The following is a 24,195-nucleotide window of genomic DNA, read 5'->3' on the forward strand; positions in this document are numbered from 1 at the left end:
TTGTATCCTTTGCAATGAACAGCACGAGTACGCAGCGCTACCGAGGTTGTGAGCATGACATATTTGCCGACATGATGGGGAATACTGCAGGAGCGCCGAGCGCCTACTTACCTGTGCAGTAGATTGCTTTTTCAACTTGATTAAAGTCCATTTACAAACGAACTTCTGCAAGACAAGAACATGTCGACATGACTCACCTACTAAGGACACAGCGTTTCGACATACCGAACCTCCTCGAGTGCCGCCGTATACACGCGCTCACCAGGAGCGGTCTCCCCGATATCGTTCCAGACGCGCGCCTTTGCATCATTCTAGTTCGACGCCACTCGAACTTCGTTGTGGGTGTCCCTTCACATGATCACCGCGATTATACACAGAGCGCGCCGGCCCGAGTGGATGTTTCGGATGAGCTGGGATGATTCAGCATGTCGGGACAGGGCAATTTGGACATGGATCGTATGAATCTCAACTGAAGGCGAACCTGGATCTGTGCAAGGGCGTAAACGCCCAAGGGCAGTCCAACGCAGATTTCGGCGGTATCTGCCGTGTCAATGTCCATACATTGCTTGGTCAATGGGGTAGAAGAACAGGACTGATGAGGCCTCACCGTCGGATCCTACCTCGCTGAGTCACCGTTCGTTCTGCAGACCGCATACCATCGCGGCTGCTACAATGACAGCAATCCCGAACCTGATGACGCGGCTTGCTATGCGTGCGGCAAATGAGAAGTTCGCTGGAAAAACAAATGTAAGTTCTCAGCCAGGCTTTCTGAATGAGGCTCACATCTACAGTATTTGGGGAGTAATGCTTCTCCGGCTCCAGAGAGTAGTACTATTCCCGGCCGAGGTGGGAGCAACGGGCTGCTGGCCAAACCTCAGCTTCGACAAGGAGTCGGCAATGCGGATAACGTACCTCAAAGCCTGGCCGAACTCGATGGCAGAATCTGACGGCGAGAATCATTTGCGGCGTCCTGGATCTGGCAAGCAACTATATTCCTTGGGTGGCGCCCAATGTCATACTACTTGAATGGGTAGTATGAAGGAACGTGATAGGAGCAGATGAAGCAGGCAGCGGTAATCTCGACCGAGATGTACAAGATTCGGGGGACAACATACCGGGAGCGCCGCCACGTAAGTCGCACGACCACCCCCTTGGCTAAGACTGGAAGCAGTGCATTGCGATGTTCTAACAATACAGAAGGACGTACACGACGATGATACCCAGAAAGCGCTCAGAAACAGATACGATAGCTAGCATAACGCCCGCTGGTCTCGCTTGGTCGGATAATTTTGACGACCTGCCCACGGCGCAGCCCGAAGTATCTTGCGACCGGATCGGCTATTTGGATGCGCGGCAGTTGTGTTTCTTTGAGGCGGCTAGAGGACCAGCGTCAGACGACGATACGATGATGGTCCGGGCAAGCGCCCCGATGCGTCCGGAAAATGATGACTCACTAGCGCTCCAGGAGTTCCCTTTTCTCCTCAGGTTTGAGGACGATGTGTTGGGGTACAAGGGTATGATGAGTAATGTTGACGAGCAGGTCGGCCTCGGAGAATTCCTCGAGCCTGTACTGCGATTGCATAGCTACGATGACCTACATAAGATGTGAGCGAAGAGGGCAGTGGAATAGAAAGTGGCGAACGCACCTTTCGTGCCGCAGGGGTCATATTCCCAGGGAAGATGATGATCCCTCTACGTATCCCCTTCTCTTCCAGTATACCCAGCAATCTGACGGAAATGAGCAACCATTACTTGAGGATTCGCCAGGCGGGACTCACTTTCGCATTGTCTTCACGCCAACACTCCTCTCATCTGAAAAGAACACAAAGATCTGGTCCGTCGTGTCGTCTCGGTGGTTCGTGAAGAAGTTGAGCTGATTCCGGCTGCGAACACGCTCGTATAACAAGGGGGATTGCAGGGCGCAACGACTCACTCACTCGACCGATCTGCTTTGCGAAGCATACTGGCTCTTGAAGTCGTCGAGGCTCAGGTTGATTTCGTAGTCCGCGACCTGGAAGCCCTGCATAACATGTAAGCGACATTGTCGCGCCGTATCGTTCTGTCCTCGCGTACGCGGTCTTTCACCAGCTCGTGGATGGTGCGGTTGACCTTCCATAGCCGCGGGACCTCGTCGTCTTCGTTGCTGGCCATGGTGGTAAGAAACAAAAGTTTTACGACGCCGATCGCGTCGCGTCTGGCCTTGTCCGCGCCTTGTTCCCAACCATCATCATCATGTCGCGTCCCTCTACTAGTTCAGGTAGTGCAATGCAAGTTACTCAGGAGCTCTCGAACCCCCTCATGGTGCGCAGGAATGCCACCCGAGTAAGCCCCCCGTTGACGTCCTTGCGCAAGTAGATGAAGTTGAAGCCTGCGCGAATATTCAAAGGCGCCGTTGAACCAACCCCCGCACCATCTCCCGGCGCGCCACAGAGGGGCCCTGCGGGTCCTAAGCACATCACTGGGCTCTCTTTTGATGACCAGGGGAACCAGCTGATTACGGCGGGCGAGGACGAGACGTTCAAGCTCTACAGTTGCAAAACTGGCAAGCGAGTTCCCTTTCCGCCGTGACAATGCTGCATGCTGACTGTGGAGTAGACAGCTGAAGGTCTTTTACTCGAAGAAATACGGTGTTACACTACCCCGCTTCACGCACAAGAGCACCGCGATCGTGCATGCGTCAACGAAAGAAGACGACACCATCCGGTACCACTCACTGCACGACAACAAGTATCTGCAGTACTTTCGCGGGCACAAAGGAACGGTGACCTCCCTTGAGGTCTCACCAGTCGACGACGGCTTCATCTCTGGCTCCATGGACAAGACGGTCCGCATGTGGGACCTTCGCGCACCGACATGTCGTGGCCTGCTCCCCCTTCCCTCCCCTCCAGTATGCGCCTATGACCCCTCTGGCATGGTCATCGCCGTCGTCATCAACCGGCACGCGCGCGTCCTCATGTTCGACCTGGCGAACTACGACAAGGACCCCTTTCTCGTCGTCGAGCTCGTCGACCCCACGCTCTCACGCATCAGCTATCCGCCACGGCCGATCTGCGCCACTTCACTTTCGTTCTCTGCGAACGGCAAGTTCATGCTCATCGGTTGCTCCGGTGACGCGCACTACATCGCGGACGCCTACTACGGGAACATCATCGCCAAGCTCGAGGGGCACGTCGGGCTCGAGCGACGCTCGACCAACGCACAGGTGACGATCGAACCAGTGCGCGGATGCAGTGGGGAAGAGGTGTCGTGGACGCCGGACAGCAAGTATGTTGTGTCGGGCAGCCTAGACGGCAAGATCATCATGTGGCACATGGAGCCGTTGAGCAACATGATGGAGAAGAAGAACGAGGACGAGCGAAAGACGATGGCTATGATCCAGATACCGCCACTCGTCAAACTTGACGGTCATCCGGGGCCTTCCCGATGTGTCAAGTTCAATCCTCGGCTACTCATGATGGCTTCGGCCGGCCAGGAGCTGGTAAGCGTTCACTTGATGTATACCACAAGTTGACCTGACTTTCCACAGGCGTTCTGGCTACCAGATCCCGCACCGGACAGTGAGGAAACTGCCAAAGACATCTTGAAGAAGATGTGAGGGGACTTGGCTTTGCTTGTACTGTATCTGGACTCTCTGTCACTTGTAGCCTACCATATCCCTTGTCGTCTTACAAATGATTGCATACGAGCCTCCGGCCGAAAATCACTCTGATAGCATAGCAAGTAGGGATGATTGACGGTCCACTTGCAATCAAAGTAAGCTTTAGGTGCGCAGCTTCGTTTGGTCAACCGCCTCTGCTAGAATTTGTCTTTCGGTGTCCTTGTCCGCGAAATAAATAGGGTATGTACATGCAGAACGCGGTATTGCAAAAGTCCGAATCCTCGAGCGAAGGTTCATTGTGCACTGGCCAACGCCTCCCTGACCGTACTGCGCTCCGCCAGAAGTGCGACCGTCTGCCATCGCGGGTCATTTACCTCCCTATCTCGCAAGAGCGGGATGTTGGCATCCTCGTCGTATTTCTCGGTGGCGTCACCGACGAACAACTCCGTTGCCGCCGCGCTCTGGTTGGGGAGCGTATATGGTGCGACGACGAAGAGGGCACGGAACGAGTCGCGAGTCAGCACTTTGCTAGAGGATGACTGAATGAAGAGACCGGTTAATTACAATTCGAACTTCTGAAAAGCTGGCCCACTTACGCGAGTAGAGGGTTTCGAGGCATTAATGGAGGAAATTGCATGCGAAGACGAGGTGAGAGATAATGCTCGCGCAATAAGCTGCTTCAGCTTGACCTCGCAAGCTAGATTGATCAATAGTGGCACTTGTCGTGATGGCGGTCCTATGTTGTTCTGGGCGCAAATCAGGTTGACACGATCTGCAATATGTTGGACTGTCGGCGCTCTAGACATTGAGGCCAAATTGACGGGCAGACGACTTCCTGGAGGGTCTGCGGGCATATATGTAAGCGCGTGAGTTCACGACCAGCTCCCATAGTCCTACCTCCTCGCTCAAGTAAACGAATCACACCCCGCTCCCTGGCGATTTCGTCGGTGTCAGGTCGCGGGCGAGGCGGATCCAGCGCGGGTGGCAGAGTCGGGAGTTCACGCAGGCGAGCGCGCTCCTGATGTCCGATACCAAGAGCCCATTTCTTCAGACGTGCCGAGCGATAAGTAAGATCCTCGTCCGGCGTATCAGGTCCTTGGTAAGGCAGAACCCGTCGCCGCTTCCGAGGCGGTGGCTTGGGTGCATCGCGCGAGGGAGATGGTGGCCGCTGTTTATACGCTATCGCATCGAACAGCGAGATGACCAGGGAGTTGTGGAGTTGTACTGTAATCACAGGTTTTATGAGACGGTCAATATGCGGCAATTTCCGCTAAACTTACTGAGGTAAGGTGTATCCAGGATTTTGCGGACTTCCTCCTCGAATTCAGTGCGCGAGATCTTCGCAGAGACATAAGCCGAGAAGAGCTCAAAGTATGACCTTGAGCGGTCGCCGAGATGGGACGTCAGCTGAGCTTTGAGGTTGGGTGTCGAGTCTAACGACATGGTTGGAGGTCAAGTTGCGAACAGCGCTTGGTCCATCATGTTGATTTCGGGAAGTACCGACACGTGATTTGCCACATCACCGAGACCTTCTCCGAGTTCTCGGCGTATGCCGAGGTGGTTTCCCTTTTGTCTGCGACGTTCACTGGTGACTGGACGCGAAATCGAAGTACCTCCTCTTGTTCCTGAAAGCTATCTGAAAAATGAGATCCTATGGCCAGGTGACCTCACGCACTCGAAGGAAGGGCGGCCCGCTGAGTATCTCACGGGAATCCGATGTTACTCCAAGGCCCGGTCTCCCTCTTGACAAGACAGCGTGGTCCCGAGCTTCGAGCCTGCGTACCGATGCACACTTCTGATCCCTCAATGATGTCTTCCACGTAGTCTCGGCCGCCCAAGGCTTTCCCGAGCATATAAAGCATGGTCACGTCGACGAGATCCTTTCCATCCGCATCCCTCTGGCGCCATGCGGAGTGCACATATCCTCGGGTTCCTATGCTTGGGACCGTCTGTCGCGTTGGCGAGCTACTCTTTTGACGATGAGTTTGCCGACCTTGGGATCTCGCTGCACTCACGCGCCGAGAATGTTGATGGCTCCCTTCCTGTATACAAGGACCCTACCGCGGACATCGAAGCTCGCGTTGAGGATCTTCTTCCACGTATGACCATCAAGGAGAAGGTCTCACAACTGTAAGGGAGCTTACCACGATTTGGCTTGTCATGCTGATACTGTCATACCTCAGTATTCAGGGTGATATGAACGGGTGGATGAACTTCTCCGACCCCTTGGACAACACACTTGTGCACAATGAGACGGGCGTGGTGAGTGCATTGCATCTGACCTTGTCTGCGTGCCGACAATGGGCTAGGCAGAGATGCTGGACGCAAAGGGTGGGATGATATGGGTTGGATACCAGACGCCGTACGACAAGTTCGTCTATGGTGTCGAGATTGGGCAGCGCTATCTGATGGAAAACACGACTCTCGGTATCCCGGCACTTGTGCAGTCAGAAGGTAAGCCTTACGTATCGCCCCTCGTCCCCCGCTCATGCCGCCATAGGTCTGCACGGCTTCACGAATAACGGCACGATCTTCCCCTCGCCGATCGGCCTTGCCGCGACCTTCAACACCTCTTTGATCTCCGCGATTGCGAAGGTTATCGCTGACGAATCCGAGCCCTTGGGTATCAACCACATCTTCGCGCCTGTCCTCGACCTTGCCCGCGAGCTTCGTTGGGGCCGCGTCGAGGAAGGCTTTGGCGAGGATCCCTTCCTGACCGGAGAGCTCGGTGCTGCCTTCGTGGAAGGGCTGCAAAGTGGACGCCGTCAGAATGCGAGCGACACCGCTGTAGCTCGCGTTGCAGCTACGTGCAAGCATTTCGCGGCCTTTGGATCGCCTCAGGGTGGACTGTAAGGCGTTGCTCTTGGTTCAGCACATGACCCAAGCTGACCTTGTATTGGCAGCAACATCGCTCCAGTCACCGGTGGCGAGCGCGAGCTTCGAACCATGTATCTGCGTCCTTTCAAACGTGCCTGCTTGGACGCTCTGTCCTTTATGACTGCGTACTCAAGTTACGATGGCGTGCCGACGGCTGCTGACCCGCGTACGTCAACTCAGCGGATGTCTCCTTTCATGGCTCACTGACTTTGCGACATCAAGACATCCTCATAGAGATCGTAAGTGTCCTCCACAAGGACCGCACGAAACGTCGCTGACACTACGACGGGCAGTTGCGCGAAGAATGGGGCTATCCGTACTTCGTCGTCTCCGACGCTGGATCAGTTGACCTCCAGATTACTACGCACGGTACCTGCGAAGACCGGGCTTGCGCGGCGCGGAACGTTCTCGTAGACGGACGCAGCGGCGAGATGGGTGGCGGAACCTACACGTTTTTTACCTTGGAAGGTGAATAGACTGCGACTGGGTACGCGCCACTGCTCAGGAATGCAGACCAGGTGAAGAACGGCACAGTCGCAGAGAGCGATCTCGACGAGGTCGTGCGTACACTGCTTAGAACCAAGTTTGCCCTCGGATTATTCGAGAGTGAGTGACGACCCTTCCGAAATTGATTTCACTAGAACAACGCGTGCTTCTCCAGATCCATACCCCTACAAGGACTACACGTCGCAGATTCGTACAGAAGAGACGCTGGAAGTGCTTCACCAAGCTGACCTCGAAAGCATCGTGCTTCTCGAGAACCGCAACGATGTATTGCCGCTAGATGCGGGCTCGCTGGGCTCCATCGCCCTCATCGGGCCTCAGGCAGGGCGTGTTTCGGTGTGTCCTGCCAGCTCAACCCCTCTGTTTATCCTGATCGTCTAACGATTCTGTGAAGATGGGCGACTACGTGTTCCTCAATGCCTCCGACAACGGTATCACGCCTGTCGACGGGTTCAAACAATATCTCGAAGGCGTTGGGTCCCAAACAATTGTGAACTACGCAGAGGGTTGCAAACTCTGGTCGAATGACGAGTCCGGGTTTGACGAGGCGGTCGCTGCTGCGGAGGCTTCCGATGTCGCAATCGTGATGGTAAGACCTGGTGTTCATCGACTCAACTCTGTCAACTCACTATCTGTTAGGTCGGCACCTGGACACTCGACCAGACGAACCTCTGGACACCGGGCACGAACGCAACAACCGGCGAGCACGTCGACATCTCTTCCCTTGCCCTCGTCGGTGCCCAACTCCGCCTCGCACAAGCCATCCACGCCACCGGCGTTCCCACCATTGTCGTCCTCGTCAGCGGCAAGCCCGTCGCGGAACCCTGGATTCAAGCCGAGCCCGCTGCGGTCCTGCAGCAATTCTACCCCGGCGAGCTTGGCGGGCTCGCCCTAGCGGAGATTATCTTTGGGGAGTACTCGCCCTCGGGGAAGCTTCCGGTGTCGTACCCGCGGAGCGTGGGCACGGCACCGGCGTTTTATAATTATTTGAAGGGCGCGAGGCCCATAGATGCGGGCAGTGTGCTGGAAGATGGCACGCTGATGTTTGGGCATCAGTATGTGCTAGATTCGCCCGTGCCGTTGTGGTCGTTCGGTCATGGTCTAAGTTATACGACCTTCAATTAGTACGTGCCCCTCTCCTCGGAAGTACCTACTATGCGATGCTGAGGCCCTTTCCAGCACGGACCTCGTCGTTCCCAGTACCATCGGCACCGCGGACGATTTCGAGGTCGAGGTCACCATGCATAACACAGGCACTCGCGACGCAGCGGAGACCGTGCAAGTCTACATGACGGACGTCTTCAGCTCTGTGATGACGCCGAATCAGGAGCTCGTTGGCTTTGCGAAAGTGTTCCTTCCGTAAGTCCTTGAACCGCCCCCGCGCAACCTTGTAGCTCATGAAGCAATGCTTGCAGCGCCGGATCGTCGCGGACGATCACGATTCCCGTTCACAACGACCAGCTAGCGGTCTGGAGTGCACGGGGGACCTGGGTGGTTGAGCCTGGGGCATTCACGATTAAGATTGGGACGAGTGAGGAGGCCTACCTGAGTACCACCTTGACGGTCGTTGCTTGATGGGATGTATGTAGGTGGCTGACCGGAGGCCTCGGAGGGCCGGCGCCGGGAATGGAACGAACGATGCGTGACGTCACAGTTCGTGTTCGACTCAGGTGACGAGGCGCCGAGGCCCGTGTTCAACGCTTCAGAGGCCCTTGCATTTATTCAATACCTGAACTTCAGGATACTGGTCCTCACAGGCTGTCTCTCGACGATGCGCGCTCTTCTGACGGCGCCGCTTTCATGTAATCGGAATGCTTCCGTACGACAAGAAAAAGTCGGCGCTCCCCTCTTTTTTGCCCTCACCTCATCATGAGCCCCAAGGATCGCAAGCGCGCCGCGTCGGTACAGATTCTCACGGACAGTGTAGGGTACGCGCCCTCTGCCCTTGGCGCCGCTCTGAAGCCTGATTTCGCGCCGTAGGAATGACCGGCAACACCACCTAACGAGAGGTTTCCAGCCGCAGACGTGCGTCTCGTGCTTGTTCACGCGTAAAGTGGTCGTGCCTTTTGGAGGCTTACACTCCTTCAGACCCATAGGCATTGGTGACAACACTCCGCGCTCAAGCTCACTCACGTACTTCAGTCGGAAGAAGCCCGCGCCGTATGAGCAGGCGTCCTGGTTCATGAAATGGGTAACTGACCCAGGTGTGTGCGCGTGCCCCTCCCCTTGTGCGCTCACTGATGACCTCTCACCCAGTCGCCGCCTTCAAAGTGCTCATTACTCCCGTCCTGGGCTACGTTGCCTACGAAGCGATCCCCCGCGCTGGTCTATCCCTCCCCTTTCCCAACCTCTTCGCGCCGTTCCTCTTCGTGCAGCACCGCGTGCCCAGCTCGCCAGAAGACGATCCGCGGTACCAAAAGGGTATACTTGACATTGTGCTGATTTCATACTACATTGTCTTCTGGTCACTATGCCGCATCCTCATCGCGGGCCGTCTCTTCCGGCGCATTGGGCGCTTCTATGGGCTCAAGAAGGGGCACAAACTCGACCGTGTTGGCGAACAGGGGTATGCGATAGCGTACTACACTGCGTCTGGTCTCTGGGGCTTGGTGCGCGCTTTGTTATCTGAGTTATGTGGAGGAGACAATACTGACAACAGCCGCAGAGAATCATGGCGCACCTACCCATCTGGTGGTATCGCACGGAAGAGTTCTGGCTAGGTACGTTCGCTCGCCTCACTCCTTCATGTGCTCAGCCTGACGCGTTCAACGCAGGCTACCCGCACTGGGACATGATACCCGAGCTCAAGCAGTTCTACCTGATGCAGTCTGCGCACTGGCTTCACGAGCTTATGGTCATGGTACTTGGCTTTGAGAAGCCCCGCAAAGACTTTGCCAAGCTCGTTGTGCATCACATTGTCACTTTATGGCTCGTCGGGTACGTGCATGCCACTCGGCGCGACGTGAGCTGACGCCGGCCTAGCTGGAGCTACCTGATCAACCTTACCCACATCGGTATCTCGGTCTTCGTCAGCATGGATATTTCTGATGTTTTCCTGGCCGTACATCTTCACCTCCCTGTACCGTTGCCATACGTCCCTGACAACGCTTTCCAGTCGTCTCTGTTGCTCGACTACTTGCAATTCTCCCGTGCCAAGATTGCCGTCTTCATCGCATTCTTTGGCGTATGGACGTAAGACATCTTATGGTACATCTATCTCTTACCAGTGACTGATTCCCTCCCTCCAGCTACTTTCGCCACTGGCTGAACCTCGTCATGCTCCACTCCGTCTGGACGGAATTTGATCTCATTCCGTGCGTACACTCTACTCCCCGCCCTTCCGCCTCACTATCTGTGTTTCATGAACCAACATATTGCTGATAAACGCCTCCTCACAGCGAAATCAACCGCCGCTGGGCGCCCTCGACCGGCGCTTGGCTCACCTGGTGGATGAAATACCAGATCTTCACGCCGATCCTCCTCCTCCAGTTCCTGAATATATTCTGGTACTATCTGATGTGGCGTGTCCTGCTTCGCGCCATCCGCACTGCGGGCGAGGCGAGTGATGTGCGGTCGGATGATGAGGATGCTGGGGAGGAAAAGGCGGAGGAGGCGAAGAAGAAGAGAAATTGAAGGGTTGGCATGCGCTCGGTAGCTTTCACGATACGGGAATGAGCGGTGAATCAGTTGACGTATGCATTTCGTAGAGCGGTGACGGAACACAAAAAGTCCTCGATGCTTTCAAGCAGTAGAATCTGTTGGTGCAGTGTCCTGCATTTGTCCACCCTGCGCCGCGTACAGCCTCTCCCGTGCTTGCCGAATCTGCTCCTGGCGCAGTTGTGCGAGTGCGGTCTCTTGGAAGGCCTGTAGATTACGATAAGTGAGCTCCTCAGTGATTGGACGAACATGGCACAAACCTCTGTGAAGAAGTACCCGGACAAAAGACCAGCGGCTATCCGGGAAAGTTGGGTCTCAGCATATAAACGACTTGTTACGGTCAAACGACGTACCGACACCGCTAAAAAGAGATGTCTTGGGCCCAAATTTGAAGAGGCGGCTACCAAGGAGAGCTGGAGACGACAACAATGTGATCAGCGAGATGCCCTACTTTTCGGGTTCAGAATGAGTCGAATACTTACAGGATACAAGGCCGCCAGTCAGCCCAGCAAAAGCTCCCTCTTTCTTCGCTTCCTAATTAACGGGAAGTAAGTCCCCATAACTCAACCAAAGTTAATGTATAATATGGAATTCCTTTTGCGGCACGCGTTGAATCCATTCCTCTCACCTTTATCACCCGCTCAGCCGCATTGGCAGGCAACGGCTCAACAGGCTTGTCTGCGTTAATACCCTACATATGCAATCAGCAAGGTCAGTGCTAGTTATTGATGAAAATATCATTATCAGGACTTGGCGAGGGGGAATGATGGACTAAAGGAAAAGAAAGACATACAAAAATGGTAGGGCGCTCGGACGGCACGTCGCTCATCTTGAACAGTGCTTGCTGGTAGCTTCGAGCAGACAAAAGAGCGAGTAGGAATCGAAAGCCGTGAGAGGTGTCCCCGGTGGTGGTGGTCAGAGCCAACCACGAAGCCGCGGTGCGGCACGGGACGGTTGTTTGCGGAGTCATGTGACGCTTTCTCGGATGGTTCCGAAGTTCAACTTCGGCTCTGGGATGAACTGTAGACGCACACGTTTTGGTGTTGCAGGACGAGCGGGAGATGGCGATAATTATACAGACATCCCGCGGACCGGTGTCTGATCCCATGACCTACACCTTTCCCCTTGTAGCACAAAGTACCAACACGCCCCAAGGCGTTTATCTCTCCTAAACCTGTTCCTCACATTGCACACCAACAAATTCCTTTTCCAATCCTTGCATGGTCTATTGGTATACCTAACGCCCAATTACGGTATGCATATGTATGCGGATAAAGATATTGTAGTACATGATGAGTTTGCGATGAGTAGATCGTCGTCACCAGCGCTGCCGCGGGCGCCGGAGTTTTTGTACGGCAGCGCATTCGTTTGGTAAGTACCCAAGGCGTGCAACCTCGGTAGTCATTAGTTTCCCCGCGTACCCCGTATTCCAGAGTCCTATAAGTCACATTCTCTTGCACCAGTCGTCGCAGTCGACATGAGAAATGTCTATTGCGCCTTCTTCTCCTCCTTGATATCTCGCAACGGGTCGAACTTGTAGTCCGGGTGCATGTACGAGCCGCCAGCACGGTCCGACCAAGTGAAGTACTGGCCGTAGTTCACCGTGAAGTAGACGTGGTGGAGGGTATGGTGCGCGGGGCCGTTGATGATGTTCTCGAGCGGGTGGCCGGTGATCATATCAGAGTCGTGAATCTGAGCGCCTGTTAGCTTGCGAAGGGGGGAGTGATGTAAGGTTAGACTCACGAAGATGCTCCAGAAGTTCACGAACACGAAGAGGCCAAGGTAGAGATAACGGTGGAGAGGGAAGAGGAAGATGAAGATGTGGTAGGGGAGGGACTGGATGTAGCCGTCGCAGGGGTGGAAGGCGTGCGAGGCGAAGGGGGTGGGGACTGGGAGAGCGGTCAGTACGAGCGGAGTAAGGTGAGGAGGGGAGACGTACTGATCCACTTGTGGTGCGGCTTGTGCAGCCAGCGGTAGATCACGGGGATGTGCAACCACCGGTGCGCCCAGTAAATGCAGTAGTCCGTGAATGCGAGGAAGCTGAGGGGGATTATTAGCACCGTGCTACGCGTGAAACCAACCGCTACTCACAAGAATATCGAGAACAGGAAGTACGGCCATCCGTACGTGCCGACATTGTCATACAGCCGGCTGTAGCCGTGCACCTCGGCCAAGAACCACGGCAGGGTAAGCAGCGTCATCATGGGGAACGCCTTCAAGCTCGTCACGATCTCCAGCCGGACCTGGTCCTTGAGGAACTTCGGATGGCGCATCATGCGCTTGTCGAAGATGAAGTTGTACGAGAACCAGGCGGTGGAGAAGTAGAGGAGGTGAATACCGAGGAGGGTGAGGACGGTGATGGAAATGGACTCGCGAAGGAGGTAGTCGCGCGGCCATGCAGAGACGGCCTCGTACGCGGCGACCTCGGGCAGCGGCGGGTGCGGGAGGTGGGACACGAGCTGGGTCCACTTGGAGGGGACGAGCGTGCTGTTCAGACCCTCGTACGCTTCGGGCGTCGCGGCGAACGCGGAGAGGGGAATGAGCTTCGCGTAGAGGGAGTCGAGTAGGTACTCGTCGGCGAGGGGGAGGATAACGTCCATGGCTGCTGCTGCTTCTGGCTACCTGACGCGCCCTGTGATACGCTGCGTGCGATGCGCTGTTGTGGGTGCCGGAGGGCGCTCGCCGTTGTAGACAACGTTGTCGCCGTTGCGTTTCTTATATTTCGTATGAATGTCAGGCCACTTTTTTGTCCAAAATCTCGATCGGGCCGGGGCACCGGCCAGGCTGGCCCATCTGTCTCAAGAGGAGAAACAAACCGTACGACGGTCATTCCTTGCAAGTTTCCTGAGTGTTTTGCATGTCTGGACGCTCCCCACAATGCGGAGAAGACAAGGGGACCCCACGAGCGTGGTCCAATGCCCATCCAAGCATCTGTCGTTGACGGGATGGCAAGTTAGGCTATAGGTCTATAGCTTCGAGCCTGGTGAGGGCAGCATCGACGGAAGTTACCACCCGCACCCGATCTTGATATACGCCGGGGGAGGGATGAAAGAGAACGACAAGGCCTGTAAACCTTGCAGACCGGAGCATCGCCCAAAATGGAATCAGCCATTGACATCACATCAATTTGATCGCAACTGGACATTATCTTATCTAATCTATACCAGCTAACTTCATAATTGAACTTTGATTGAGCCTCAGACGAAGTCCGTTAGGCAGCCCGAGTAATCGGCTTCCACCCCTCCTCGCCGCGCCACTCCTCAAGAGCTATGCAGTCCTGCGACGAGACCCACTGCTCGGGCATACGGGCTCCCGCGACTGTCGCATTGTCTACCACCTCGCGAAGTGCCTTGCGGTCTTCCTCGGGCAACACGATCTCCGCGCCTTTAGCGTTCTCTTCGGTGCGCTCAATGCCACGGCTGCCTGGAATCGGGACCACTGCAATGATGTGCAGTCAGTATCGATCCAGTGAGGAGCTAAAGGGAGTGAAGGGACACGCACTGTCAGGATGCTCCGCTAGGATCCACGCGAGCGCAATTTGCGCGGGCGTCGCGTTCAGCTTGCGCGCAATGGCGTGGAACTTATCGACCAGCTCGAGATTCTTGGGGAAGTTCTCAGGCGAGAAGCGAGGGAGGAAGCGACGGACGTCGCCCTCGGGGAAGTCCTCAGCGGACTTGTACCTAAGGGGAGGCGTCGGTTCAGTAAGAGTATAAAGTAAGCGAGATAGTGATTCGTCCGCGCGAGGTCAGAGAGGAGGTGCACTCACTTGCCGGAGATCATACCGCGTCCGAGAGGGGAGTATGCGACGATGCTGACGCCGAGGCTGCGCGCATAGTCGATGAAACCATCCTTCTCGATCTCCGTTTCTGCGAATCGTCAATCCTTTTTTTTACTTCCATCGAACGCCACCCCGCTCACCAAACGGACTGAACTCCATCTGCGCACAAATCAACTTCTCCCCCACCCCCTTCACGCCCTTCGCCCTCCTCAGCACCTCCTTACTGCACTCACTCAGCCCAATCCACCCAATCCTGCCGTCCTCTACATACGGCCGGAACACCTCCATCACCAACTCGATCGGCACCTGCGGGTCGACGCGGTGCTGGTAGAAAAGATCGATGCGGTCGGTTTGGAGCTTCTTGAACGCCAGCTCGATCTGCCGCTTGAAGGTGGAGGGCCGCGAGTCGAGCTGATCGAAGTTGCCCGCCCATTTGGTGGCGAGGAAAATTTCGGAGCGACGGCCTGTGGCGGCGAACCATTTGCCGATGAGTTCTTCGCCTGGGAGGGGTTAGGAGGGGAAGGGGGAGGAGGAAAGGAAGAAACTGCGTACTTGCGCCGTAGAATTCGGCGGTATCCTGGGTAAGGATGAGCGGTGCGGATATGGTTCTGCAAGGGAAGACAACATACCCAGAAAGTGAGGCCGCGGTCGGCGCAGTGGGTGAGCGTCTCAAAGGCTTCCTTATCGGTGGTAGGGCCGTAGTACGAGCTGAAGCCTGTGAGGTAGAATTAGACAATGGTGGTCAAAAGGGCATATCACGCTTACCCATTGCGCCGTATCCAATGGCGCTGACTAGAGGACCGTTGGAACCCAATCGGCGCTTAGGGTAGGAAGTGTTGACGGGCATGCTGGTCTGGGGAAGCCGAAGAGGTTTGTAAATGTAGTAAGGCCTAGGGATCGTTTACGAGCCGTTGGTGAGTATTTTCCAGTGGTCAGGGTGGCCTTATATATGGCATTCGTACCAGCAGCCAGAGTTCCATAGTCAGTCCTTCCCTCCGAGTCGCTTTGCTGAGGAGAATACAAAACGCTCGGCAATGATCATCATGAGCGTGCCGCGGGGCCGCGTACGTTCACCAGTGCATGCCGAAGGAAAGAGAGAGGGGGAAGTTACTGCGTTAGGCAAACGAAAGGCCATTCACGTTGTCCGAATCGGACCCTCGAGACATTTCAATGACCACTGGCGGTTTGTTGGTGGGGAGGAGTGCGATTCGGAGGGCTGAAGACCCTTGCGGACGTTTTGAATGCTCATAATAGCTGACAAACCCGACTCAATCGAGAGAAGAGCGGGGCAAAGACCTTATATACGAGGGGGAAACGAGTGATGGTTTTGGACAAGTTCATAAACCACGTGAGGCGTGACGCACGTGGCAAAATGCGTCATGCACCGATCCGGCTTCGGTCCGGCTCTCGAGTCGTGCTCGCTGTTCACGCCTTCCGTCCTGCTCCCATCTACGTCTTCGCTGTTCCTGCACGCTCACACTCTCGCAATATCTCACACTACAGACGACTCTTGACGGCTGAGCTACACATTCTATCCACTTCCCCCAACCATGACGGATAAGCAGGCTTACCTGGCCGCGAAATACATGTCTGGCCCAAAGGCGGACGCCATCCTCTCCAAAGTCGGCAAGAAGAAGAAGAGAAAGGCACCCGCGGCAAGTGCACCAGCACCCTCTGGTGGCGTCGTAGTGCACGATGACAGTGCATGGGGCGAGCAGCGCGAGGAGGAAGAAGAGGACCTCACCGAAGCCGTTGTCGCCTCCGACCGAAAATTCAAGAAGCGCAAGGTCGCGCGCGCGGAAGAGGGCTCAGGATGGACAACAGTCGCAGGAGGTGAGGGTGGGAGCACGATCAAGCAAGAAGACGATGGCACGCCCCCACCCGCCGAGGACGAGAAACCGATGGTCGTGGACGCAACAGCGCCCTTCACCGGCGGCCTCGTCTCCGCCGCGCAGTTGAAGAAGATCCTCCCGCAGTCCGCGCCCGCGCCAGAGGAGTCCCCCGAGGACATCGCGCGCGCGCAGGAAACCGTTTACCGCGATGCCTCCGGGCGCAAGATCGACACGAAGGCCGCGAAGGCGGAGGCCGCGCGCCTCAAGCGCGAGCGCGAGGAGAAGGAGGCGGCGAAGATGGAGTGGGGGAAGGGTCTGGTGCAGCGACAGGAAAGAGAGAAGCAGAGGGAGGAGCTGGAGAAGAACCGCTCGCTGCCGTTCTCGAGGTATAAGGACGACAAGGAGCTGAACGAGATGCAGAAGGAGAAGGAGATTTGGAACGATCCGATGGCAGCCTTCCTATCGGTGCGTGGCTTGGCTGGGTATATGCGCGCATATACTGACGTTTTGCGACTGCTTACAGAAAAAGCGGACGAAGGGGCCACGGAAGCCAGAGTACACGGGCCCTCCACCACCACCGAATCGGTTTGGCATCAAGCCAGGGTATCGCTGGGACGGTGTCGGTGCGTGGTCTACTCGCTATGCCTCTGCCGGTGATGCTGACTGCATATATGCGCCTTTCCGCAGATCGAGGAAATGGGTTCGAGAAGAAGCTCTTCCAGGCACAAAACTCGCGAAAACGAACCGGATTGGAAAGCTATCAATGGGGCGCAGAGGATATGTAGGAGACGGATTTGTAGTGAGCGTCAATCTATGCACGTTTGGTGCGACCTTCGACTTGATATCGCTCCGGCCCTCGCGTGAGTCTCCAGCGCCAATACCTGCATGCGCTTGTCTTGGAGACATACTGACGCATACTTTACCCCTTAGATGCAACTTCTCCGCCCTGAATTATGGTCTGACTGATGGCGAGTTGAGGGTGGCACACGACTTGCGCTTCAATTGTCATTATCGAGAAGCGTAAGGTTGCAAGCTTCTCACCACATTCCTTTCCCGAGATCATCTGCGAAGAATCTGTGGTCATTGGCCGCATACACTGTCGCCATTCAATATCGGCAAGGCGGCCTTTGATTCTCGTTCGGTTATCCACAATGGATGCACGTTCGTTGTCGGCTACGCTCCAAACCCTCTTCCGCCCCTTGCCAAGCCAAGCATGGGTGAATCTTATGCCCAGGACGCTGGGACGAGGGCCTCCAGATGCCGTCCGGTACCTCGATGGCCTTGAACCGCTCGCGTTCGCCCGACGACGGCCAAAGCCATCGACGAACGTGCTACGTCCTGCGCTGATATCGCGGCCTATATTCCCTATACAGCGCATGCAATAGACCGTTGTCAACCCTATAAAGCCTCAACGTGAAGGACTGGACCCGTGAGCTGCCCCTCGCTTCAGTCATCCTCGTCAACCGACATGTTTCTGGTACGTGGCTTCTTCGTCGCCTCCGCGCTCTTCGCCAGTGCGCGGGCGCAGTACTACAAGCGCCTTGGTGGCTGCCCGACGCTCGGCTGCCTCTTCCCGCCGGACCAGTCGGATTTCCTTCCCGGTCAGCTCTTCGACATCCGCGTGGAGGTGCACGCACCGGTCAATGGGAGCGAGGCGTTTAACGGCGGTGTTCCCGACGAGGGCTTTGTGCTGTGCATCCAGGAGCCAGACGGGGAGTGTGTGCCGGTGGAAGAGTACTTTGGGAAGGAGGCGCCGGCATTGGAGAAGTGGGATTTCTCGTATGTGCTTGCTTCCCATCGGAATGTGTAGGGGAGTTGACCATGCGACGCACAGGTACTACGAAGATCTGTTTGCGGAGGACGCTGACAATCTGACCGGGGTCAATGTCGCGTCGAAGGCGTGGCGCGCGGTACGTAGATGGGAGTCTCGTGATCGTGTTTCTGACTGAAGTTTCTTTCGTATGTCAGGTGTCTCTTCCCAAGGTATGTCCAGCACCCGACCCCACCGTTCCTATACAAGCTCATCATTGTCTATTAGCCCGGCGACTACATCGCGAAGCTCAAGTACTACGATGGTATCGAGACCGTTGCCAACTGGACCGTCCGCGCACCGTCCACTGAACGCAAGGCGAAGAACGTGCTCCTCTTCATCGGCGATGGTACTGCCTGCACCCTTACGCCCTATGTCCTTCCTTATCTTTACCCCCCTCCTTGCTTCTACACCGTCACGGTTGACACCCTACAACAGGCATGACCCAGTCTATGATCACCGCCGCGCGCCTCATCGGGCACAAGTCGATCAACGGGCGGTACCAGTCGCTCATGCAGATGGACCAGATGGACGCGCTCGGCCACCAGATGACACACTCGCTCGACTCGTTCATCACGGACTCAGCGAACTCGGCGACGGCGCTGTATACGGGGCGCAAGAGCTCGGTAAATGCGTTGAATGTGTATGCGGATAGTGTGCGTTGTCGAGGATGTTGCTGAAGTTGATGTTAACTTGCATGTAGTCCGCCACGCCCTTCGACGACCCGAAGCACGAGACGATCGCGGAGATGTTCAGGCGGGAGACGAATGGCGGGCTCGGGATTGTGTCGACGGCGGTCATCGGAGATGCGACGCCTGGTGGGTGTCGGCGATCGTTCCTCCGACGCAAGTCTTTGCTAATAGCCCATGGTAGCTGCGCTCTGTGCCCACACGAGGGATCGTGAGTATTGTTCTTTTTCGATTAGTAGACGACTATCGCTGACACAAAACAGGTGATCAACTCGCCGCGGTAGTGTACGAGTACCTGTACAGCCCGGAGGAGCTGAACTCGACGCTGGCGTGGCCGACGAGCTGCAAGAGCCCGGATGTCATCTTTGGGCAAGTAGCAAGTTGTGGGGCTTGAATTTAGCATACTTACTGTAGCCGACAGCGGAGGCGCTGAACTCTTCCTTGCGGAGGAGGATGCGTTCGAGGGCCGAGACATGTATGGCGAGTTTGGCGCTCGTGGGTACAACGTCGTCTTCAACAAGACTGCTTTGGCGTCGGCGCCGAATGATACGAAGACGCTGGGGATCTTCTCCAGTACGTCGCTCCAAGTTGATGGGGATTGCGCTTCAAGCACAGCTCAATGTGCTATCCAGCGTCCAACATGGCGAAATGGCTCGACCGCCAGGTGTACCCGGACAACCTCAAGGACAAGGCCAACTCCCCCACGGGTGACGGCAGCGACGCGACAGACCAGCCGGGTCTGAAGGATATGACGCTGAAGGCCATCGACATTCTGAATGCGCAGTACAAGGAGGAAGGGTGGTTCATGATGTGAGTCTGATACTCATCATGTCGAGGTCGGACTTGACCGTATTTCTTCTAGGTCTGAGGCTGCTAGCATCGACAAGATGATGCATGTGTTGGACTACGACCGTGCGCTCGGCGAGCTCTTGGAGCTTGACGATACGATCCGTGCGACCTTGGCTCGTGAGTGTTCACACTTCGGAGAACGTACTGCCGGCTAACCTGGAGCAGACCTCAAGGCGATTGGCGAGGACGAGAATACGCTGGTCGTCGTCACTGCGGATCACGGACACGGCTTCGTGAGTTGCACTCCTGCGCGATCCTATGCCGACTCTCACCTCCTGCAGGACGTCTTCGGCGGCGCGGATACGATGTACATCTCAGCGCAGGAGGACGATCGCTCGAAGCGTCGGGGCGGTGCGTTCCGCAGTTCCTTAGGTCGAAGCTGCGTAGCTCATAGTCTCATAGTTGGCATCTACGCGAACTCTGGCTTGAGCGGGTACCAGGTTGCGACGGAGTCATTGCCCAACAACGACACTGTGGTGTATGGTGACCAGGGTCCCAACTTCCCTGTTCAATGGGCCCCGCGCTACGCGTATGCGGTCAGTACATGGTCTTTGTGCGCAACCCAGGTTACTGACTCAGTGCGCAGGCAGGCTTTGCCGCTAACCCTGATCAGTGCGTTCATATGTATGGCTAGCCCGCCGTACATGCTCACGTTGTTACAGTCGTGAGGACTACTCCGTGAATACGACTGGACCTCGCCTACCCGCCGTCGCTATCAGCGAGGATGATGAAGACATGATTGTGAACGAGTATGATAATCCAGATGGGTTTGTCGTCAGTGAGTGGCTACGCGTACGCATCTGTGGGGTAGAGCTCATCAGCATCGTAGACGGCACTCTCCCCACTGCCTACGATCAGGGCGTGCACTCCCTCACCGGTATGACGCGGAAACATATTGGCTGCCAACTTTATTCTCACTATCGCCAGACGTGTCTGTTTTCGCAAGCGGGCCGGGCAGCGAAGCTTTCCGTGGCGTCTGTAAGTTGCTGCGCATGACCCGCGAAAGTCTGACAAGTATCTCACTCGTGAATTCCTCCAGACAACAACATCGACATATTCTTCAAGATCGCGGGCGCGTTGGCGCTCGGCTCCTCCGAGGTGGACCAGGCGAGCTAGGTACGCAGCGCGCGCATGATGTCAATTGACGACGCGTCGTCGGAGCGCAGATAGCTACTCTCGAGATGCAGCTCGCCACTAGGAATGTTCGCTGTAGACGGCTCTTCAATGCAGAATGTCTTCGTCATGGCGCGCACTGTCTTACACCCATTGAGGCCTTTGACAGCCATCCCGCCGATCGGTGACATCATGCTCGCCCGCCGGCTTGGAGGCGCGGGGATGCGCGCGCGGGTGCTGTTTGCTTCCGCGGACCTCAGACTCTTGAGATAGACACGACCCTGCTCATGACGCAAGGCTCAAGGTTCGACATATATAAGGGTTTTCCCCTTACTTTTGCAGCTCATTACTATCCTTCCCCGCGCCAACATGTCACTCCCGCAAGCACCCAAGGATATTTCGACCAAGCCGAAGGTGCGTTGTCGTTTTCCTCCACTCTGACCGCGAGCTGACTGTTTTATAGGCCGGTGCGGTCACTGACCCGGTCAACAAGCAACTCAAGAATGAGGATATCGATAGGAAGGTGCGGCGCCCCTGATTTGCCCCTTGGGCTTTGCTGACTTACATCTGTAGGTTCGCCTCTACGGCGTCATCTCCGCCTTCCGCGAGGGCCGCATGCCCTCGAACAAGCAGATCGACGCCGCCTTGAAGTACACCATCAACAACACCCCCTTCCCCGTTGAGAAGCTCTCGCCGGAGGGCAAACGTCTCGTTGAGGATAGCCGCAGCATCGTCGAGACCGCGCGGCTGATTGTGCAGGAGAAGAACGCGGACGAGATCTTCCAGGAGTTCGTTTGGAACACCCGCGACGTCGATGTCGCGAGCAAGGCGCGCACCACGGACGCGCCTGTTGGCAAAGACCAGGTGAAGGAGGACAGCCAGACGGGTAAGCACTTTCATTGTCTTTCCCCCTAGCGCTCACTGACGGTTCTTCAGCCGCGCACCACCTCCGCACGCTTATGTCGCTCATCCTCACCAACTCTGAGGTCCGCAAGCTCCTCAGCGACTTCGGTACCATCGGCCGCGACGTCCTCGCGAAGGGCGCCTCCGAGGCTGCCGGCAAGCTCCGCCCCAGCGAAGACGAGCTTGCCCGCGTCGATGAGCCCGCGCCCGAGGGAGATTTCAAGTCCCGCGAGCAGCTCGAGGAGGAGAAGCAGCGCTTGAAGGAGGCGAAGGAGCAGGCGAAGGCGACCGCGAGCCAGGCTAAGGCGTCCGCCGACCAGGCGCAGGCGCAGGCGAAGCTGTACAGCCACGACGAGCGCCCGGTGATGAACATGTCTGCTGGCGCGCCGGCTGACTTCGAGACTTACGAGGAGCAGACCTTCTCTTCGTCTGACTCCAGGTGCGTTTGCCTCTTTGGTGCGCGCTCGGGGGTCTGAGCTAACGCACTTCCAGCGAGTTCTCGCCCATCACCGATGCCAACGGCACCCAGAAGTCGCGCGGCATGATGAACAAGGCGAAGGGCTTCCGCGACGGCATGCTCGCGAAGATCCCCGGCCAGCATAAGGACAAGGCCCGCGAGCAGGTCGACCGCGGCAAGGACTTCATCGACGACTACTTCCCGCAGGAGCGTCGCGACCAATACGTACGTTCTCTGCCCTCCCTTCGCACTTCCATTTTCACCTACCCTTCCTCCAGATCTACCGCATGAAGAAGGTCATCGTCGAGTGCCAAAGCCACGACGACTACCAGGAGTCGATCACCTGGCTCCTCGACGCCATCTCGACCTACTTCCAGCACAGCAAGGAGATTGGCAAGCAGCACGCGAAGCACACGGCGAAGGCATCGAAGAACGACGGGTCCCTCAACGAGGCGTGGGGCCAACTTCGCCTGCTCCTCGAGCGCTTTGCGAACGGCGTCAGTATGGACATCATCTTTGACGCGGCGAACGCGCTCGCGGAGGATGCGCGCAGTGACCCGGCGCTTGAGCAGTGGTTGGAAAACGCAAACGCGTACATTCGCAAGGTATGTTTGTTGTGCTGTGAAGACGGACGCGATAACTGACTTCCAGTTAGTTACTCCTCCAGCCCGGCTTCGTGCTCAAGGACGAGTGCAATGAGGAGGCCGCTGAGCTCCGCAAGACCGGTCAGGTCTTCTTCGAGGATAAGTACAAGGGCCACTTCGACAACTTCTTCCAGTCGATCGCCACCTTTGGCCGCGGCATGGGCGAGGACCCGCTCAACGTTCGGTACGCCTTTTCTTCACTTCCTTCCGCGCTTGTACTGACCTCATCATCAGCTTCGGTCAGGACTGGGCGCGCCTCACCAAGGACCTCCTCTTCGACTCCGAGGGCCGCCTCGCCTTCAAGTCCGAGCTCTGGGCCGACATCCGCCACACAATCCTGCCCAACGTCGTTGACAAGATCGGTTACGTTCCCATCCCGCGCATTGAGTACACCGACGACGCGTTCGACGTCGTCATTGAGAACCTCGTGCTCTCGGGCCGCAACCTTTTCCCCAACATCATCGAGGTTCGCGCCAACAACTACTTCAAGTACAGCCCCTATGCCAGTACGTCCCTATCCGCCTGCTCCGTTCCTCAGTAGCTAACACGCTCGCAGGCATCAAGGATGAGGGCAAGCACGAGTTCACGCTCGGCTTCAGCCAGGTGCAGGCCGACCTCCGCGACGTCGCCTTCTACTTCAGCAAGAAGTCCGGCTTCCCCACCATCTCCGACTCCGGTCTCGCCGACATCGTGCTCGGCGGCGAGGGCCTCAAGGCAACAGTTGTCGTCACCAACACGAAGGACAAGTCGTCGGTCCTGAAGGTCAAGTCCGTAAAGGTGAAGGTCGACAGCCTGAAGTTCAGCATCCGCGACTCGAAGCACGACCTGCTGTACAAGACACTGAAGCCGCTGGTCATGGGGCTGGTGAAGAAGCAGATTCAGAAGGCGGTGGCGGACGCGATTCGCACGGGAATGGAGTACGTCGACGGGCAGCTCGTGAGCGTGCGCGACCGCATGAACGAGGCGAAGGCGTCTGAGAACGAGACGCGTATGGATGCGCTGAAGGAGGTGAGCTATGACTATTTTCGCGTCGGCGTTCTGACGCTGACACGCTCTTGCAGATGGTGCAGACCAAGAAGCAGGAGGCCGATGCGAAGAGCACCGCGACGAAGCAGAGCAACGCGCAGTTCAAGATGCCGACAAGCAAGAAGACGTCGCTGTTGCCCACGAAGGGCCGTCCCGACGGCATCGTCAACGGCATGGACAAGCGCGAGGAGCTGGCCAACCGGGGCAAGAAGTGGCGCTCGGACGCGTGAGTATTCCGTGTTTTCCGCCTTGTACTTTCTCGCTAACCCGTACGCAGGTTCACCATCGCGTAGGGGCGAGAGCGTTCAGGTGTGAGGCTGTCGTTTAACATATGTTGGAAAACTGCTCTCCGTACCCGTATTTTGCATGTTGTCACCCTATACTATCTTCCTAGTCAGCTGTATTTGTATCTCCCCGTCCTGTACTTGTACTTCACAATGCACTTCTTGAGCACTCTT

The 24,195-nt window shown here is 56.5% G+C and overlaps 11 protein-coding genes across 11 annotated transcripts; 6 read left to right on the forward strand and 5 right to left on the reverse strand.

The window, feature by feature from the left end:
- Window positions 1-1,047: 1,047 nt before the first annotated feature.
- Window positions 1,048-2,159, reverse strand: SCHCODRAFT_02627153 (RPB5 subunit of DNA-directed RNA polymerase). The gene is made up of 6 exons (XM_003031576.2): window positions 2,074-2,159; window positions 1,938-2,020; window positions 1,779-1,883; window positions 1,647-1,728; window positions 1,455-1,594; window positions 1,048-1,376 (listed from the first exon to the last, which is right to left on the reverse strand). Exons 1-6 carry the CDS (start codon window positions 2,149-2,151, stop codon window positions 1,232-1,234), a joined length of 633 nt encoding a protein of 210 aa, XP_003031622.1. The 5' UTR covers window positions 2,152-2,159; the 3' UTR covers window positions 1,048-1,231.
- An 11-nt stretch (window positions 2,160-2,170) lies between these two features.
- On the forward strand, window positions 2,171-3,718 carry SCHCODRAFT_02301738 (WD40 repeat-like protein). The gene is made up of 4 exons (XM_050342308.1): window positions 2,171-2,301; window positions 2,353-2,546; window positions 2,596-3,478; window positions 3,527-3,718. Exons 2-4 carry the CDS (start codon window positions 2,356-2,358, stop codon window positions 3,593-3,595), a joined length of 1,143 nt encoding a protein of 380 aa, XP_050200204.1. The 5' UTR covers window positions 2,171-2,301; window positions 2,353-2,355; the 3' UTR covers window positions 3,596-3,718.
- Window positions 3,719-3,891: 173 nt separating this feature from the next.
- SCHCODRAFT_02502847 (uncharacterized protein) lies at window positions 3,892-5,041 on the reverse strand (the record flags this gene model as incomplete). Its single annotated transcript, XM_003031575.1, has 4 exons — window positions 3,892-4,126; window positions 4,163-4,442; window positions 4,496-4,822; window positions 4,879-5,041. 4 exons carry the CDS (start codon window positions 5,039-5,041, stop codon window positions 3,892-3,894), a joined length of 1,005 nt encoding a protein of 334 aa, XP_003031621.1.
- A 132-nt stretch (window positions 5,042-5,173) lies between these two features.
- On the forward strand, window positions 5,174-8,882 carry SCHCODRAFT_02627157 (glycoside hydrolase family 3 protein). Its single transcript, XM_003032011.2, has 14 exons — window positions 5,174-5,207; window positions 5,260-5,728; window positions 5,782-5,860; window positions 5,908-6,052; window positions 6,099-6,447; window positions 6,502-6,641; window positions 6,698-6,714; window positions 6,769-6,943; window positions 6,989-7,081; window positions 7,137-7,315; window positions 7,374-7,568; window positions 7,619-8,103; window positions 8,159-8,338; window positions 8,395-8,882. The coding sequence occupies exons 2-14, from the start codon at window positions 5,505-5,507 to the stop codon at window positions 8,552-8,554; spliced, it is 2,421 nt and encodes an 806-aa protein (XP_003032057.1). The 5' UTR covers window positions 5,174-5,207; window positions 5,260-5,504; the 3' UTR covers window positions 8,555-8,882.
- On the forward strand, window positions 8,869-10,772 carry SCHCODRAFT_02543112 (longevity assurance proteins LAG1/LAC1). Its single transcript, XM_003032010.2, has 10 exons — window positions 8,869-8,907; window positions 8,960-9,004; window positions 9,068-9,183; window positions 9,236-9,588; window positions 9,645-9,699; window positions 9,754-9,916; window positions 9,962-10,040; window positions 10,095-10,171; window positions 10,228-10,293; window positions 10,378-10,772. The coding sequence occupies exons 3-10, from the start codon at window positions 9,162-9,164 to the stop codon at window positions 10,610-10,612; spliced, it is 1,050 nt and encodes a 349-aa protein (XP_003032056.2). The 5' UTR covers window positions 8,869-8,907; window positions 8,960-9,004; window positions 9,068-9,161; the 3' UTR covers window positions 10,613-10,772.
- SCHCODRAFT_02627161 (uncharacterized protein) lies at window positions 10,399-11,678 on the reverse strand. Its single transcript, XM_003031574.2, has 6 exons — window positions 11,430-11,678; window positions 11,265-11,327; window positions 11,119-11,170; window positions 10,990-11,049; window positions 10,897-10,931; window positions 10,399-10,843 (listed from the first exon to the last, which is right to left on the reverse strand). The coding sequence occupies exons 1-6, from the start codon at window positions 11,604-11,606 to the stop codon at window positions 10,721-10,723; spliced, it is 510 nt and encodes a 169-aa protein (XP_003031620.1). The 5' UTR covers window positions 11,607-11,678; the 3' UTR covers window positions 10,399-10,720.
- Window positions 11,679-11,803: 125 nt separating this feature from the next.
- On the reverse strand, window positions 11,804-13,671 carry SCHCODRAFT_02543117 (uncharacterized protein). The gene is made up of 4 exons (XM_003031573.2): window positions 12,728-13,671; window positions 12,576-12,676; window positions 12,380-12,525; window positions 11,804-12,328 (listed from the first exon to the last, which is right to left on the reverse strand). Exons 1-4 carry the CDS (start codon window positions 13,234-13,236, stop codon window positions 12,125-12,127), a joined length of 960 nt encoding a protein of 319 aa, XP_003031619.1. The 5' UTR covers window positions 13,237-13,671; the 3' UTR covers window positions 11,804-12,124.
- Window positions 13,672-13,802: 131 nt separating this feature from the next.
- SCHCODRAFT_02689083 (Aldo/keto reductase) lies at window positions 13,803-15,261 on the reverse strand (the record flags this gene model as incomplete). The annotated part of the gene is made up of 7 exons (XM_003031572.2): window positions 13,803-14,074; window positions 14,138-14,316; window positions 14,403-14,502; window positions 14,555-14,914; window positions 14,967-14,991; window positions 15,044-15,129; window positions 15,180-15,261. The coding sequence occupies 7 exons, from the start codon at window positions 15,259-15,261 to the stop codon at window positions 13,848-13,850; spliced, it is 1,059 nt and encodes a 352-aa protein (XP_003031618.1). The 3' UTR covers window positions 13,803-13,847.
- A 591-nt stretch (window positions 15,262-15,852) lies between these two features.
- Window positions 15,853-17,348, forward strand: SCHCODRAFT_02627170 (uncharacterized protein). Its single transcript, XM_003032009.2, has 4 exons — window positions 15,853-16,711; window positions 16,770-16,869; window positions 16,934-17,106; window positions 17,177-17,348. Exons 1-3 carry the CDS (start codon window positions 15,965-15,967, stop codon window positions 17,029-17,031), a joined length of 945 nt encoding a protein of 314 aa, XP_003032055.1. The 5' UTR covers window positions 15,853-15,964; the 3' UTR covers window positions 17,032-17,106; window positions 17,177-17,348.
- Window positions 17,349-17,673: 325 nt separating this feature from the next.
- SCHCODRAFT_02627172 (alkaline phosphatase) lies at window positions 17,674-20,837 on the forward strand. Its single transcript, XM_003032008.2, has 19 exons — window positions 17,674-18,025; window positions 18,081-18,156; window positions 18,215-18,229; window positions 18,285-18,405; window positions 18,495-18,712; window positions 18,760-18,874; window positions 18,930-18,956; window positions 19,009-19,114; window positions 19,167-19,318; window positions 19,378-19,555; window positions 19,608-19,711; window positions 19,760-19,827; window positions 19,876-19,945; window positions 19,997-20,130; window positions 20,181-20,206; window positions 20,257-20,372; window positions 20,424-20,471; window positions 20,522-20,572; window positions 20,634-20,837. Exons 1-19 carry the CDS (start codon window positions 17,715-17,717, stop codon window positions 20,708-20,710), a joined length of 2,013 nt encoding a protein of 670 aa, XP_003032054.1. The 5' UTR covers window positions 17,674-17,714; the 3' UTR covers window positions 20,711-20,837.
- Window positions 20,838-21,076: 239 nt separating this feature from the next.
- Window positions 21,077-24,030, forward strand: SCHCODRAFT_02701674 (uncharacterized protein; the record flags this gene model as incomplete). Its single annotated transcript, XM_050346948.1, has 11 exons — window positions 21,077-21,121; window positions 21,171-21,230; window positions 21,281-21,593; window positions 21,644-22,049; window positions 22,103-22,292; window positions 22,346-22,672; window positions 22,723-22,895; window positions 22,946-23,217; window positions 23,268-23,719; window positions 23,773-23,963; window positions 24,015-24,030. 11 exons carry the CDS (start codon window positions 21,077-21,079, stop codon window positions 24,028-24,030), a joined length of 2,445 nt encoding a protein of 814 aa, XP_050200205.1.
- Window positions 24,031-24,195: the final 165 nt, after the last annotated feature.

Source organism: Schizophyllum commune, assembly GCF_000143185.2.
Source record: "Schizophyllum commune H4-8 unplaced genomic scaffold SCHCOscaffold_6, whole genome shotgun sequence".
Taxonomy (NCBI): domain Eukaryota; kingdom Fungi; phylum Basidiomycota; class Agaricomycetes; order Agaricales; family Schizophyllaceae; genus Schizophyllum; species Schizophyllum commune.